Genomic DNA, 16723 nt, shown 5'->3' on the forward strand with positions numbered 1-16723 from the left:
AAGTCAACCTGCAGAGTACAGAGTATCCCAAAGCCTGAAAATTCCAGATCTGCCCAGGGGTCTCCAAACATTAAAACCAGATGCACTATCCAGAGCAGGGAGGTGCATTGTGAATCGGATGGTATATTTAGAATGTGCCAGTGTCATCCATCATGGAGTCAGTTTTAGATTACACTCTGACTACTGTTCCTTATACATCAATCTACTGTGTTCACAAACTGTGTGGTAGTGTGCAGCCACACAGGCTCCAATAGAACAGAGGTTCACACTGAACAATCGCCTAGTGTTATGTGTACATTGTGCGAAAAGCAAAGTCTAAAATGAACACCTGTATGCTACATGCCCAGGATACATGACTGGACAGTCTGAAGAGCGAGACACGCTGTGTGTGTAGAAACCACAGTGAAACCAGTGGCGACGAGCCAGGATGGCCTCGCAGTGGTTTGTTTACATTGACAGCTATTCCAGACACCACATGCATGTGCATGCACGTGCACACGCACACACGCACACAAACGTGTGCACACACACACATACACACACACTCAAATTCAAGCCTTAACTTGCTTTTCTTACAATTATCATTTTATTTCTCTGGTATTTTGTCTCTCTCACACACAAACACGCGCACACACACACACACATTTCTAAAAACATGCTTTCACCCTATCATTATGGGGCATCGTGTGTAAATGGGTTAGGGGAAAAATCTATTTCATACTTTTTGAATTCAGGATGTAACACAACAAAAATGTTGTTGGAATAAGTCAGGGGGCACGGATACTTTCTGAAGACACTGTAGACGCACACACACACACACACACACACACACACACACACCTGTACTGTGTTCCAGTTCCACCTCCACACACTTGGCTTGGCGCTGGGCTGTGAGCACAGACAGGGGGCTAGCTCAGTGAGAGTGATGCAGAGTGTGTGTGTGTGTGTGTGTGTGTGTGTGTCAGGGGCTGTGAGGTGGGGAGCAGGATGTGAGTGATTGCCCTGAGAGCGCAGGAGGAGGGATGATGGAGCACACAGGGATGAATCACTAGCAGGCTGCCTGGCTTCATGGTTTTATGGCTGCCTGGCTTCATGGCTGCCTGGCTTCATGGTTTCATGGTTTCTCCTGCCCCCCACCCTCCCTCCTCCTGTCGGAGACAAATGTCAATCCCCCCCCAGGGTTACCCCCCATCTCACCCCCCGGTTCCCCGGTTTGGAACCCAAGAGCAAAGGTCCTATCCTGTATCAAAAACTCCACTCCTGATGCTAGACCAAAACCACCCCCTTCATAGCCTGCACAATCTGGTCAGAGACACTACCCCCATATCCACAGCCTGCCGCCAAGGAATGAGCTACTCAAAATACCTTTAGCTATACTTTTACAGTTTTAAAGTTATCCCACTGCTGTGTTGCTACCACAGGCTGCGGGGCGGGGGGGTATACAGTACAGAATACATTGCATACTGTACTTCTGTCCAAACATAACAGTCTGCATACATACCTCAGTATGATGCCCACAAAACATGCTCATACTGTGTGCAACAAGATCTCGTCGTTTTCCTTCGAAATTCGACATATTATGGATGAACATTTATTTTTTTAACTCATTAATTCTGCATGGTTACAGGGTTAAAACAGAAACAGCTCAAAGGGTTAAGTTTAGCTAATAATTCTGAGTGATTAACCCCCTTCGGGACGGTTGATCTAATGTAGGCTGATGTGATTAGCACGAGGTTGTAAGTAACAAAAAAACAAACATCCCAGGACATACTGTATCTGATATGGACAGAAAGCTTAAATTCTTGCTAATCTAACTGCATTGTCCAATTTACAGTATTTATTACAAGGAAAGAATACCATACTATTGTTTGAGAAGAGTGCACAATAATGAACTTCAAAATGTATTTATAAACCAATTAGACACATTTGGGCAGTCTTGATACAACATTTCGAACATACTGTATATGCAATGGTTCATTGGATCCGTCTAAAACTTTGCACATAGAAAATTGCGCCTGGGCTGGAATAATACAGTATGGCCTTTCTCTTGCATTTCAAAGATGTTGGTACAAAAAAAAACATTTTATATTTGCCTACAATAATTTCACGTTTCCTCAAACTTCAAAGTGTTTCCTTTAAATGATATCAAGAATATGCATATCCTCGATTCAGGTCCTGAGCTAAAGGCAGTTAGATTTGGGTATGTCATTTTAGGCGAAAAATTGAAAAAAAAAGAAAAAGGGTCAATGAAGACGTTTTAAGGTTAGGCTTATGGTTTGGGAAAGGCTTAAAAACAACACGCTGTTTCCATCAACTATCATCAAGTATTCTCACGGCTTGCTAGAGCATGGGTGAACTGTGTTGGCGCAGTAGTCTAAGCAGCGTGCTCCGGCTCCGAGTATCATGAGTTTGTGCCCAGTCTTGTGCAACTGTTTTTAATTTTTTAAGGGGGCCTTTTCAAATGCCCAAAAATGCCATCTATTTCTAGTTATAAGCCTGCTGTGTCTTGGTGCATTATGGATAATCTGTGTCAAATCTCTTATAATCTTTTAAAAGCATAGGGATCTTCTTTTGAACATGGAATACCTGTATGATGACATGATGCTGCCACAAAGACACACCTGACACAGTGAACTCCTGACTACTCCCACAGCAAAGGCTACACTTACTGCCACAGCTCCACTCCCTCACAATAATACTAGGAGAATGAAAACACTCATAAGCAAACAAGTTGACGTGTGCAAGCTTAACATTCATCTAAAATCATAGCTCTTAGACAACAAAGCAAAACACAGACTTATCATAGTTTTATAAGGACCCCAAAACACATCATGCATGATTTCCTGGCAATCTGCTGTAATCACCATGGAGAGCTGCTGAACCATCAACACAATCAACTTCCCTAGACACACACTCACTCCACTGATGCTCTGAATTGTGTATTTATGGTCTGATTTCCATTTTGGCAGGGTTGATGTTGGTAAGAGTAACTGTATGCCTATGGGGGCACAGACATTTATGCCGGGGGAAACCTTCAACAAGGGTTCATTTCTTTATCCTGCTGGACTGTGAAGACTATCCTGACGGTTAGAGCTCTCAGCTCCTCGGTAGCTCCATACTCATATAGTTACTGGGAGACATACAGCGTTCCCACCCTGTCCCCACCCAGTCCTGAAATATACTGGGCAAGATATTTATACAGTATGCACACACAAATGCACACACACACACGCATGCACACACACAATTTGAAGGGAAAATAGGTCACGCAAACGATCAGGTGCTGGCATAAGATGCCAAATGAAAATGCATTTTTCCAAATGAGCATTACTGTTGGGACATTGATTTTGGTCATGTCAACCTGCAAATACAGTAATTACTCCACTGAATACCTTGGTGTTGTGTCTTCATCTCCTCCTTCACCAGTCTACAGGGTTACAGAGTCCAGTCTCATCGTGCTGCTTATATCCTGTGAGAAGAGTGGACAGGTATTTCCATTGAATGATACACATTCACCTCATTTAATCTGGCTCTAGGGGACTTGCCAGAGTTGAATGGCATTCTGGATATTTGTTCCACTGTAATAGAGAACAGAAACAATGCACAGAAAGGTAGAATATAACAACAACAGCCAAACAAACAACTCAATGTATACATACATGATATGGTCACAATAGTTTAGAGTGATAGTGCATTATACATTTTAAAGGCATGAAATTAACACAATTGATCAATTATTTTTGTAGTAAATTGCACTGCTTATTGTAGCTCATATGCTATTCACGAGATGCTTTCTTTATTGTATAGCTACCCTCACAATAATCCCACTTTCCCTGAGTTACTAGGTTATGACAGTATTATAGTACAGTATGCTATAATAGTGTAGTCAGTATCAATCAGACAGCCCCAACCAGCCTAGGAGGAGCAGTAAGGACGTACGTGCTCTCCCTGTCGGCGGTGTCTGGAACTGATCCAGATCATCAGGGCTGGATTTGCTCCAGGTGCAAAAATGCTGTCAGGCTCATTAAGAGGGACCTCTCCGAGATCCGGCTATTCAGTTCAGCGCAGAGCTCTAAACGGACAGATTACTACCAGATAGACTGCGGCGTTACAGTGAGCGATTAAAAAAGAATTTCATTTCTCTTTGGGTCGATTGCGGACTATAGAGCGACACTATAGAGTTGCTGATTAGTTGTGCCGGAGTTTTTGGAGTTTAAATTTGAGTTTATCGCTTGTCAAACTTATTTGAGAGTATTTGTTTTGACGAAAATACTGTTTACCGACGGCCTGGTGGAGAAATCCGTTACCTGAGGATAACAAATCAAAGGTCTGTGAATGATAGGCCTAATACTGGCACAAAAAGACAAGATAAGTACGTGGCAAATTAAAGTTATGGTTTTATAATGGAATGGCAATATTCAGAAATTCTTTTGCAATTTGTTCTTTTTCAGAAATCTGCTTTAAACGAATACTTTTACCAGGGATTCCCCGTCTCCGAATGAAGGGATTTGTGCGCATTTTCGGTTGCAGTCTTTCTAGAAAATTGGTTGACCCAATATCGCATTGAGTGCCTTCGCCTGGTTTTTGTTTTGAGCTCTCCCAGAAATGGTGGGACACCTACATTTACAAGCTATGGATGATAGTCTGAAAGGAAAGAATCGGGAGGGACTGCTTGACAGTCCGGATTCGGGACTCCCTCCGAGTCCAAGTCCGCCCTTCTATTCGCTGTCTCCAGGTCTGCTCGAGTCGCGCTCCGGGAGTTGTTCAACGCCAGTCGAGAACCATGGATACTATAAAAAGGAGAGCAAAGGAAAACTGGTAAGCAACAGTTGATCATTTGTTTTGATAGCTTACAAGTGCTGTTGGCTCTGCGCATTGTGCACAATTCACCATAAAAAGCAGATAAACTCCCTGAATGTGTATGATCAAGACGAGAGAAATACACCTATCTAGCCTCTGACTATTGTTAAACCATGTGTCAGTTGCTGTAACCGTCGTGTACGTATGTCTATTAATGTTTTGTTTTGGGCAGAAACATGAACTAGCATATTGCCTACCTACTCATAAACATATGGTAGTCCTTTTACTGCAGGGATTTCACTGGTGCAACACATAGGCCTAGACATTTTCTGGTGAAGCATAATCTTTAGAAATCAAATAGTTTAAATGGATTGACATGACTTCACTGGAATATTCTTTTGGATTCCTGAATCTAAAACAATTCTAAACAAGTTGTTAAAGATAATTGATAGGCATTCCCTCATATCACACATGTAGGAAACACATGTGTTGTATTTTTTTTTTTTTTTAAGGACTGGGTGAAAAATAACCAGAAATGAACTAAGTTTCTCTGTAGTAATGTTTCATCTGTAAAAACGGATGCCATTGTTTGCAGGGATTTAGTCATCTGTAATAATGAACTTTCCACTGAAGAAAAGAGAAGCAGTGTTCAAAACCTCCTGTTAATGTTTCATAAAAGGGATAAGCATCAACTTACTTTCCAAGAAAAATATAAACATCTCAGAAATATCAATTGTATTGATATGTTCTTGTCTCTTGAGCGAATATTTAATCATATAGAGTCGAGGAGGAATGTTACAAGAGTCACAGAGGATGTCAACCATCCCTCTGTCTGTCCCATTCATGATGGAATACTTTGCAAGTCAATGGCAACCCACGGTTGACGTAACCCATAGAAACAAACAGAAGTTTCCAGTTGTATGTACGGGATACACATGGGACACACCGTCCAACAAAATGCAGACTTGCAGGTTCCTTCTCGACAATGCAACAACAGTAAGAAATAATAAAATATCAGAATGTAAAGAACATTTAAAAAAAAACTCTAGGTCAATGTGTGAGTATGTGTGGTGGTAGCAATGGGAGAGGGGACAAAAGTGTGATTGTGATTAGCTCCTTGTGTCTGTTGTGGTCGCCATTACTGACCACTCTCAGGTCAATCACCTCTAGTCGACCACACTGCTTCTACTCAAACAGTATAAATACCTTTTAACCTGGCTGTACTTTCTCACAGCAGCCAATGCCAGCTTGGAAACTAGACAGCCCATATAGGCATATGCTTTGGCATGAAATCCCCAATAAATAGCTCTAGTGTGTCTAGTGCCTCACACTTGGGAAACTGCACACAAGTTATTTGTTATGATACTGAACAAAAATGTAAATGCAACAATTTCAAAGATTGACTGAGTTACAGTTAATAGAAGGACATCAGTCAATTGAAATAAATGCATTAGGCCCGAATCTATGGATTTCACATGACTGGGAATACAGATATGAATCTGTTGGTCACATACCTTCAAAAAAAAGTAGGAGCGTCAATCAGAAAACCAGTCAGTATCTGGTGTGACCACAATTTTCCTCATGCAGCGTGACACATCTCCTTCATATAGACTTTATTAGGCTGTTGATTGTGGAATGTTGTCCCACTCCTCTTCCATGGCTGTGCTAAGTTGCTGGATATTGGTGGGAACTGGAACAGGCTGTTGTACACAGATCCAGAGCATCCCAAACATGCTCAATGGGTGACATGTCTGGTGAGTGTGTAGAGATCCTTACAACATGGGGCCGTGCATTATCATGCTGAAACATGAGGTGATGGCGGCAGATGATTGGTAAGACAGTGGGCCTCAGGATCTCATCACGGTATCTCTCTCTGCATTCAAATTGCCATTGATAAAATGCAATTGTGTTCATTGTCTGTTGCTAATGCCTGCCCATACCATAACCCCACCGCCACCATGGGGCACTCTGTTCACGACGATGACATGAGTAAACCGCTCGCCCACACAATGCCATACACACGATCTGCCATCTGCCTGGTACAGTTGAAACCAGGATTCATCCATGAAGAGCACACCTCTCCAGCATGCCAGTGGCCATCAAAGGTAAGTATTTGCCCATTGAAGTCGGTTATGTTGCTGAACTGCAGTCAGGTCAAGACCCTGGTGAGGACGACGAGCACGCAGATGAGCTTCCCTGAGACCGTTTCTGATAATTTGTGCAGAAATTCTTTGGTTGTGCAAACCCACAGTTTCATCAGCTGTCTGGGTGGCTGGTCTCAGACGATCCCACAGGTGAAGAAGTAGGATGTGTTCGTCCTTTGTTAGCATGGTTACACGTGGTCTGCTGTTGTGAGGCCAGTTGGACGTACTGTTAAACTATCTAAAAACAACGTTGGAGGCGGCTTATGGTAGAGAATTCTCTGGGAACAGTTCTGGCGGACATTCCTGCACTCAGCATGCCAATTGCACACTCCCTTAATACTTCAGACATCTGTGACAAAACTGCACTTTTTAGAGAGGCCTTTTATTGTTCCCAGTGCAAGGTGCACCTGTGTAATGATCATGCTTTTTATTCAGCTTCTTGATATGCCACACCTGTCAGGTGGATGGATTATCTTGTGAGAAATACTCACAAACAGGGATGTAAACCAATTTGTGCGCACAATTTGAGAAGCTTTTTATGCATATGGAACATTTCTGGGATATTTTATTTCAGCTCATGAAACATGAAACACTTTACATGTTGCGTTTTTATATTTTTGTTCAGTGTATTTGATCAAGAAATGCAATTTGTGTAATGTTGGTTAAGAAGAATAACTTTTGTTTTATCAATCTTTTGCTACGATTTGAGTGAAAAGTAGTAATCCCATTGAGGAACAAAGGTTGATTCTATTAACTCCTAATTTAACTGTCAAAGGAACATGTTCATACAGGTCTAGATGGCATTTTGATGTGCTTTTAGCCAGCAGTCTACGCCACATGCAGTACAATACAGTAGACTGGAGTTGCGTGACACTGGTTTGTTGAGGCCTGAAAGGAGATATGGTTCTAATCCCCTGGATGTGGGGATTGGTGGAGCTCCCCTGCTTTGTGGTTTCTCCTCATAAAAGCAGCTTTGATAGGGGCTGAATCTGCTTTTGGTTCCAATACCTTTCATGGGATTGTGTGTGTGTGTGTGTGTGTGTGTGTGAAAAAAAATCAACCCATTCCATTAGTAAAGGCTTTCAAATCATTTTTATGTGAGTTTGAGCTTATATACAGTACGTGCAGGCTTGGCAGTGGCAGACATTCATGCACTTGCATAAAGAGTTTTTCCGCAGTTCTAATCTTGTGGTGGTTTTTGTATGTGACCTAAGAACAATCCCAAAGTTCTGTTTTTGAGGCACACATGCTTGCAAGAGCTGTTGCATAAACGTTTCATTACCTCTGGTATTTGAATTTAAACACAGATGAATGCGCACACACACACACACTAGGGTTGTCACGATACCAGTATCGCGATACTGCTATACCTGATTTTCCATGGCAAAAAGGAAAACACAAGGCAGACTAAACTCGTTGTAGCTGCTGTATCTAAACTGTTGTGTGCTATCGCTTGGACAATAAACATGTGATTCTGGGTGACAATGTCCAAATTTAATCCACTTCATGCTTTGTTTCCTTGTCACGATACGTCTGAGTATCACAATACTGGTATCGTGACAACCCTAACACACACACACTGTGTTTGTTGCTAAATATATACTATGGATGCATAAACCGCGTTGAAATGTAGTTATTTTGTGGTCACTACTAGACACTGAAGACACTGAACTTGACATTTAGCAGGTTTTCAACAGAGGGATTGACTACTGTAGCTCAGCGCTGACAACTGGATCCCCTTGTGAAGACATTACTCTATTTCACAGTAAAACCCCGACATTACATTCTGGTTATTAGATGGTTATAGCTCAATATGATTACTTTCCATCTCCCTGTCTCTGTATAACCACTTTGGTACTTGAGCTAACATGTTTTTTTTGGGGGGGGGGGGGGGGGTGTAGATTAGTTCCAGCCCAGTCAAGGAGCTAAGTCAGGGCTATAACTATCACTGGATTAGAGTGTAGGACAGAAAGGAGACCCGTGTCGTGTGTCATTACGTTCCAGCTCCAGCTTTAGAGTTGATATTCATAGTGATGCTGGAACTTGACAACCTCTACTCTACTCTACTCAGTCAGTTTACTGTGTGATGATGATGATGGGCAGAGTTTTTCCTGACTCCAGGTTCTCGTGATCTACCTCGATTGGTTGAGAGTTGCACATTGAGTGTCTATTGTACTGTATGTAGCCTGTGCTTGGCTGCACACCACATTGACTGGGTGGGTAGAGTTGTGCTTCCGGGGAATGAGTTCCGTATGTGTGCTGTTGCTGCCTGGGTACAGTAGATGGAGGGGCCCCTAGCCTGGAGCCCACCTACATTCACAATTATGTTTATACTTTCAAAGGCGGCCAACAAAATGCATTCCCCTGGATAAACAGCCAGGATGCTGCTCCAGCCAGAGAACAATAGACAAGCCAATCACACTCTTTTAATGAGATGATGCCACACTGTGCCAGCAGCACACAGTGGGAATGAATCAATTTACAGGGATTAACAGCAATGAGGGTAGCATGGTTATTGGTTACAGCAGAGGTTAAGTGGGGGTACAGTACAGCCCTGAGTGAGGTTTTGTTGGGTGCTGATTTGGGGGTTTGGGTAAGACATCACTGTGCAGCACACCGCTCACTTGGGCGGCACCTCTGCTGTGCCTTTGGCTTGTTCCGAGCTGTTAGGGAGAGGTGAGGTTGGAGAGACGTGCATCCGAACATTAACGTAACAACTTTGCTCTATCTAAACTTTTGTAACGAGAGAGAGAATTCAGGAAGTTTGTGTTTTGGAGAGGTACCATAATTACACTTAAAAGCATCAGTTTGACATCTTAAACTCTCAACGAAACGTGTATTGTCTGAATGGCATGTTGACTGGACGTCATGCTTGCCTCTTGGCTCAGACAGCAGCACTGAACATAGTTGGCAAAGGATTTAGAATTTGCTAACTGATTCCAGAAGCGGTAGCTACAGTGTATGGCTTTGTGCTTCTTACTTTGGTCTCTAGGCAGATGGTGGGACAGGACAGCAGAGTCCCTATGCAGTGGCCTTCTCGCAGGGTCTCTCTGATAGGTGTAACAAGTGATCCAATCCTGGAGCAGAGGTATTTGACCCTCTGATTACATAGTCTAACCAGGTTGTCATATCCTATACTGTGTTCTGCTGTACTGTATGTGAGAAACTCTGAGATGCATACAGTGCCCTAAGGTTGACAACACTGACTACAAGACTCCATCCATTTTAGAGTCAATTGAAATCAAATTAACTTCATGTATGTGTCCTCTGGGACAGAGGTTGTTGTATAGTGCAGACAGACAGTAGCCTCTCCTGTCTTGGACCACCATGTTGGCTAGACTGGAGGCTCTCTGTGGGGTGATTTAGTGAAGGGGAGCAGAGCGGTTCTGATGGCTTGAGCAGTGACCGTGCCCAGGTCCAGGAGACACAGAGGCGGTGTGACGCTCTCAGCTAACCCACTCAGTTACACAACATGCAGACAGGCCGGCTGGCTGACTGGCTTTGTTAGTCCCTTCTGAAGCATACCACTAGGCTGCTGTTGGGGCTCAGTGGGGAAAAAAAGATTTACAGCGACTGTAACACTTCATATCGCCTTGTCCCTCTATGTAATTATCTGAATGAGAAAGGGAAGTGGTGTACTATTATTTTTGCTACTTGTTGTGTAGACACCACCTACTCTTTCTAGCCAGGCTTTGCTCAGCTATTGTTGCTGTGTTGTGTGAATGCTGGGGGAGATGGCACAGAACTCCTCATGTGGGAGGTCCTGTTCTCGGTGTATTGAGAGCCTGCATCTTTGCCAGCTAAATAAACTGTTTTCTATATTAGGTAGAGAGCACTAGTAGTTTATCAGTAGTGGGATCTCCCAGGACAGTCTGTTGACACCCACTCTTGCCTGAAGAATGGATTCTGCCAACTTACTTCCCTCTTCAACATGTCAAAGACACTTCCCTCACCACCAGTAGGTTCATTTTTACACATAAACAGGGGGTAATGTGATGGATTTATAAAAATGGCCTACCTAACCTCATACCTAAATCTTCCCCTAGCTGCCGTACCTTCTCCTGAACTCAACGGGGACGGACCCGAGGACACGCATGTACCCTGTGTTCTTTGGTGAGAGCATCGAGGTCAACCCCAAACCTGAAACAGAGATCAAGTGAGTGACCCTTCACCAAACCACACAAATAATGACTTGGTATTAAACAAGCATTTACTGTAGTTTTAATGTACTTATGTAATTGCCTTTTTAATGTACAGGTTGATGCAGCAGGATTTTGAAGGCAGCTTTTCTCTACCCTACTCAGTAGTCACCTTTTAACAGCGCCATCTAGTGATCAGCTTCTATACTATTTCCTATCAAATCTATTACTTAATGTATTACTCGTCAAAGTACTTTAGTACTTCAACACTTAATCCCATGTTTTTGGTTATACTCTCCAGGTGTAACTCTGAAGTGAAGTACGACTCAGACAGGCACTACCGGGACCAGGTGTACTGCGCTCCCGTTCCCACGGTGACTTCCTACAGTGAGATGGTGGTGGCCGTGCAGAACTGCACCTGGCGGCGCTACAAGTCCCAGGTGTACCTAGAGCCCCGTCAGAGGCCCCTGCACTACCAAAGCACCACCATTGTGTACCCCAAACATGCCAAGAACACTTACCGCACCACACTCAACTACAACGCTACGGGTTCCCAACGGTGGTTTGTCTCCACCGTCCAGCTGAAGTCCAGGGAGGACAGCAGCCCCTGCATCATCTATGCTGAGGACCTCTAAACCTGATCTCAGACCTGACCTGCCTGGCCATTCCTACTGTTGTGGATTGGATACACACAGAGGCTGACAGACAGGTGGACACACAGGAAGACTGATAGACTGACACACAGAGGGTGGTAGTATTGCATACTGTATAAGGAATATTGTAGGGGGGAGTACATCGAATCACAAAGGCCTTTAATGAGTTGTCCTTCATGTTAATTTGTCTTGCGAGGCAGAGCGCTGCCAGTCTGCTGCCTCTTCTCTCCAGGAACACCTCTGATAGTTGAGCATGACTCTGGGGGTTGACAGTACCACGTTACACACCTTATTTGACTGTAAAGATTAATTATAGAAATTGACATATTCATGCTCAAAAGCTGACATGTGAATCCACACAGATGCGTGCAAAGCAGTCTAATAGCTTGATTGCACTTATTTTAACATTGTGTAAATTGTGGGTATTCTGAAAGGGGGGGGGGACCGAAAATATTGGACCAAAGATTTTGTTACAAAGACCGTTTCACCCTAGTTGTAAGTAATGTCTTTGACACATCCTCATCAGACTCTCAAACACGACGCTTGCATTAGATCTACAACCGGCTAGAATCCTTAAGTGAAACAATAACAAAGTGGTCACTGTGTTTTGGTAAAAAGCTGAGGGATGGGCCTGGAGAAATGTAACCACATATTCATAGACCGAGCATGGATGCAAAGACTGACTAGTTTACACCATGTTGAGGCTTTACAGTGTTTACGTTTACATTGGAGTAAAACAAGCTTGTATTTAGGGTTCTGATGGGGTATGACAGTTGAACTAAGTTCAAGAGGCATTTCTAAGTTATATTCTTCAAGAATCAATGGGTGTATATATCATTAATTAAAAGGTCTAAAAATGGATGTCGCAACTAAGGATTCTAGCTTTAAATGAAAATATCACATTATCCATGCCATTTTCTACAACAAATCCGAAATGGAGTCTGAAGCACCTTCAACAGCAGGCAGAGAGTCAAGGTTTCTGTTATAGATTGCCTCTGGTGAAGGAGATGCTTGTTGTCGCTGCCATAACTACAAGTCAACCTGCCAGTTGGAAATGCCAAAGTTGGAGCCAGAGAGAAGGAGGGAGAGCAGAGCTGGGAAAACCTGAGGAACATTTCTATTTTAAGACATGGCTCTAGCCCCTGATATCCAGGTTGTTTGGCAGACTGGTAAACACGACCATAAAAATCCAAACATGTTACACTCTCCAGCACACTGTTGTTATATACAGGATAGTGAAATGGGTGGCTTAGATTTATTCACAGCTGTCAGGTGTTGTAGGAAAATAATATCAATTCTTATTTGTATTAAGAATTGCCTGATCTCGCTCACAACAGTTTTTTTTAGTCTATTTTATATATATGGATTATGGAACCTGGTAAATATTCAACCTTGTATTATGAATTCAGATCTCTTACCTCCATTTTTCTCGCTCTACTTTATTTCATAGAAAATTTGCATTTTCTACTTTTAATTTACATCCTGAGCTACTTTTGTAATGAAAAAAATGTAGGTTTTGAAAATTGACAGGTGTGTTTTATACACTAAAGAATATGGACAGAAGAAAGTGAGAGAAAGTGAAGAGGCTCTGTTTTGGAGGCTTTCTTAAGGGTCAAGATGTTCTGAGTAATGAGGTCTACTGTAAATGTTGCAACAGCAACTTTATAATACTGATGGTTTGAACCATAGGTATTACAGTGGCTGGTACAGAAAAAGGCCATTCAGTGGAAAGATTGCTGTGGATTTCTGTGATGTGGCAGGAGGTATGTGAGAAGTCATGAGTTATACGTTTGAGGTGATGAAAGTCTAAGGGTTTCAAAGCATTTGGTTGTTTTGTTTAAGATACTTTCTAATTATTGATGTTAGTGTTTCCTAACGGTTGATTTTGTTCTTGTAAAATACTTTCCTGTTGTATATGTGGCATCGAGGCACTTCATAATTCTCTTTATATTTTTGTATATTTCCTGTGTCAATCTTTTTTGTTTGAGAAAATAAAAAATTATTTAATTGAATAAAAATATTTTAATTGAATAAAAGACCAAATACCAAAACCCAAACTGCACTATGGTCACGTGTATTTTCAGCATTTCCTTTTCAGTATATTGAAAGAGCCTAAAATCCTGGAACAAAGCTGCAGTGTAGACAACCTAACTTAAATTCACAACAGAATTCCCACGGCATGTCCGAAGTTAAAGAGAGGGCCCGGAACAAACAATGCATACAGCTCTATTATTAAGATCTCAACCACAATGGAAAGGAATATCATCTCTCCAGCAGCAGTACAGGAAAAAGAAAGTTCCACAGACATAACGCGCCAGGGAAAAAGTCACATTAAATGTGGCGCAACTTCTTAACTGTTGAAGCTTCTGCCCTGCCTCATGCTTTAAGGCAGGGTTGGGCAACTAGATTCAACTGTGTGCCAATTTTTGTGAGTGGATGGCGGGGGGCTGGAACATAATTAACAAAGAGATTGTATATGATAATAATAATTTCATACCTTGATTATATTGAGACACAATCAAGTCTAGTTTTTTATTCATGGGAATACTTGAACAGCTTTCCTAAATTAAACACATTTTTAGCTGAATTCCTGGTGATTTTTACTTTTTTTAAAAACCGTAAACGAGTAACTCAAGCATTATTCCGTCCCATTAATCCATCCTATTAATATCCTAAATATCCAAGTGATACTAAAATAACAGCAGATCTCCTCTCTCCTATTGCATAGGGCACTTTGGAGGGGTTGGGTGTGTACCTCAGAGCACCATGGTCTCCTCAGTAACACAAATCTACCAGCACCTCCTCCCTCACTCTGAAGCTAATAGCACCAGACAGGATTAAGATGTCACACAGGAGCTGTGACTGGGGTCCAACCAAGACTTTACAACTAAAGGCTCTACTCTAAATTGTTCCTCTAGCTAGTCAGTGGTGAAATTGTAGGTCGTCCCAGCAGAGAAGAAGAGAGGGATAAACATGGCAACATTAGATTAGATGGTATAATCTATTTAGAAATAAATATATGGCTCTGGTATGATCCAAAAGTGCTCCATATAAGAATTGACTGTACTATTATTCCAGTAATAACATGGGTTGAAGTCCATGATGGTCAACCTTTTGTCCCTAAAAGGAGGAACAAATTCATGTTAGTCTTCAGAAGGTTACTAGAGTTCACTCTTACCCCCTGGGGATTTATTAACTCGGAGTCATCCATGATTCACCAAACAATATTTTTGAAAGAAGAAGCTAAGTACTTTAACCAAAAATCTTCCAAGACGGCATAGCAGTTCAGACGTCTTTTGTCCTCGTCTTGTTGTGTCCCGTATATATATATATATATATATATATATATATTTACAACTTTTTTCACATACATTTTTTAATTTTCCATAAACTCATCTTCAAAACACTCTCCTGCAACATGCCTCACCAATTTATATTTATAAAAAAGTATTATTTACCTCAAATCTGTAATCCTCCAAGAAGCTAGCCAGAATCTCCAAGAAGCTAACCAGAAACTAGCCAGAAGCTAGCCAGGAGCTAGTTCAGAAGCTAATCAGAAGCTAGTTCAGAAGCTAGTCAGCTTCTTTACTGGCAAATCGTTAGTATTCAGCTAACCACGGTTTGTGGTCATCAGCTATCCTTTAGCTCGAAAATCTATCGCCAGTTTTGCGCGGCTCGGAACGGAACATACCGGACCAATTTTTCTCTCCATGTCCCTGGAATTCAACTGCTAACTCTGGACATTCATACCTGGATCTCACAGCTAGCTAGCTGCTATCCGTGTGACTATCGGCTTTCGTCGATTCCGGAGCAAACATCAATTATTCCGGAGCTAGCCAGCTGAAGAGTTCCATCAATCACTCCTGGGCTGCAGTCACCTATCCGGACCCGTTTTACTGCCTACGCGGAGCCCCACCGGGCCTACACAACTGGACTGCCGACGTTATCTACCCGAAGGAGTTATCCGGCTGGCTCCTCCGTCGCGACGTTACCTGAACGCACATCTGCCCGCTAACCGTTAGCTGTCTTATCGGCTGCTATCTGAATAGACAATCTGACACTATTTATTTATTTTTATTATTATTATTTAATTTTTTTCTTCTTGGGCCTCTATAACTATATCTATTGTTTTTTTGTTGTTGTTGTTGTTGTTGTGTGATTTGGATTAATCCCCTCTACCACACGGAACCCCACTAATCTACTGACGGAACGCAAGAGGTGGCTAATAACAGACCTCCATCCTATGCTAGCTTGCTACCGATGTCCTGGCTAGCTGTCTAAATCGCCGTGACCCCCAAACCAACCTCTCCACTCACTGGACCCTTTTGATCACTCGACTAAGCATGCCCTTCCTTAATGTCAATATGCCTTGTCCATTGCTGTTCTGGTTAGTGTTTATTGGCTTATTTCACTGTAGAGCCTCTAGTCCTGCTCACTATACCTTATCCAACCTATTAGTTCCACCTCCCACACATGCAATGACATCTCCTCGTTTCAATGATGTTTCTAGAGACAATATCTCTCTCTTCATCACTCAATACCTAGGTTTACCTCCACAGTATTCACATCCTACCATACCTTTGTCTGTACATTATACCTTGTTGCTATTTTATCGCCCCCAGAAACCTCCTTTTACTCTCTGTTCCAGACGTTTTAGACGACCAATTATTATTGCTTTTAACCGCACCCTTATTCTACTCCTCCTCTGTTCCTATGGCGATGTAGAGGTGAATCCAGGCCCTGCAGTGCCTAGCTCCACTCCTATTCCCCAGGCGCTCTCTTTTGACGACTTCTGTAACCGTAATAGCCTTGGTTTCATGCATGTTAACATTAGAAGCCTCCTCCCTAAGTTTGTTCTATTCACTGCTTTAGCACACTCTGCCAACCCGGATGTTCTAGCTGTGTCTGAATCCTGGCTTAGGAAGACCACCAAAAATTCTGAAATTTTAATTCCAAACTACAACATTTTCAGACAAGATAGAACTGC

General features: G+C 42.3%; 1 protein-coding gene across 3 annotated transcripts; it reads left to right on the forward strand.

Annotated features, from left to right (window-relative positions):
* Positions 1 to 4036: 4036 nt before the first annotated feature.
* LOC115139959 (refilin-A-like) lies at positions 4037 to 13793 on the forward strand. 3 transcript variants are annotated; one of them, XM_029677872.2, is made up of 4 exons: positions 4037 to 4372; positions 4452 to 4818; positions 10991 to 11100; positions 11385 to 13793. In XM_029677872.2, exons 2-4 carry the CDS (start codon positions 4606 to 4608, stop codon positions 11716 to 11718), a joined length of 657 nt encoding a protein of 218 aa, XP_029533732.1. In that variant the 5' UTR covers positions 4037 to 4372; positions 4452 to 4605; the 3' UTR covers positions 11719 to 13793. The 3 variants fall into 3 exon arrangements, with proteins under 3 accessions (XP_029533732.1, XP_029533731.1, XP_029533730.1); XM_029677871.2 differs by having other exon boundaries at positions 4037 to 4327; XM_029677870.2 differs by having other exon boundaries at positions 4037 to 4818.
* Positions 13794 to 16723: the final 2930 nt, after the last annotated feature.

This window comes from Oncorhynchus nerka, linkage group LG13 (genome assembly GCF_034236695.1).
Source record: "Oncorhynchus nerka isolate Pitt River linkage group LG13, Oner_Uvic_2.0, whole genome shotgun sequence".
NCBI lineage: Eukaryota > Metazoa > Chordata > Actinopteri > Salmoniformes > Salmonidae > Oncorhynchus > Oncorhynchus nerka.

Excerpts from the sequence above, each read along its gene's own strand:
- LOC115139959 (XM_029677870.2), top strand. The coding sequence starts at position 4,606 with ATGGTGGGACACCTACATTTACAAGCTATGGATGATAGTCTGAAAGGA. Across the intron at positions 4,819-10,990 it reads AGGAGAGCAAAGGAAAACTG|CTGCCGTACCTTCTCCTGAA; the intron begins GTAAGCAACAGT and ends ATCTTCCCCTAG. Across the intron at positions 11,101-11,384 it reads AAACCTGAAACAGAGATCAA|GTGTAACTCTGAAGTGAAGT; the intron begins GTGAGTGACCCT and ends TATACTCTCCAG.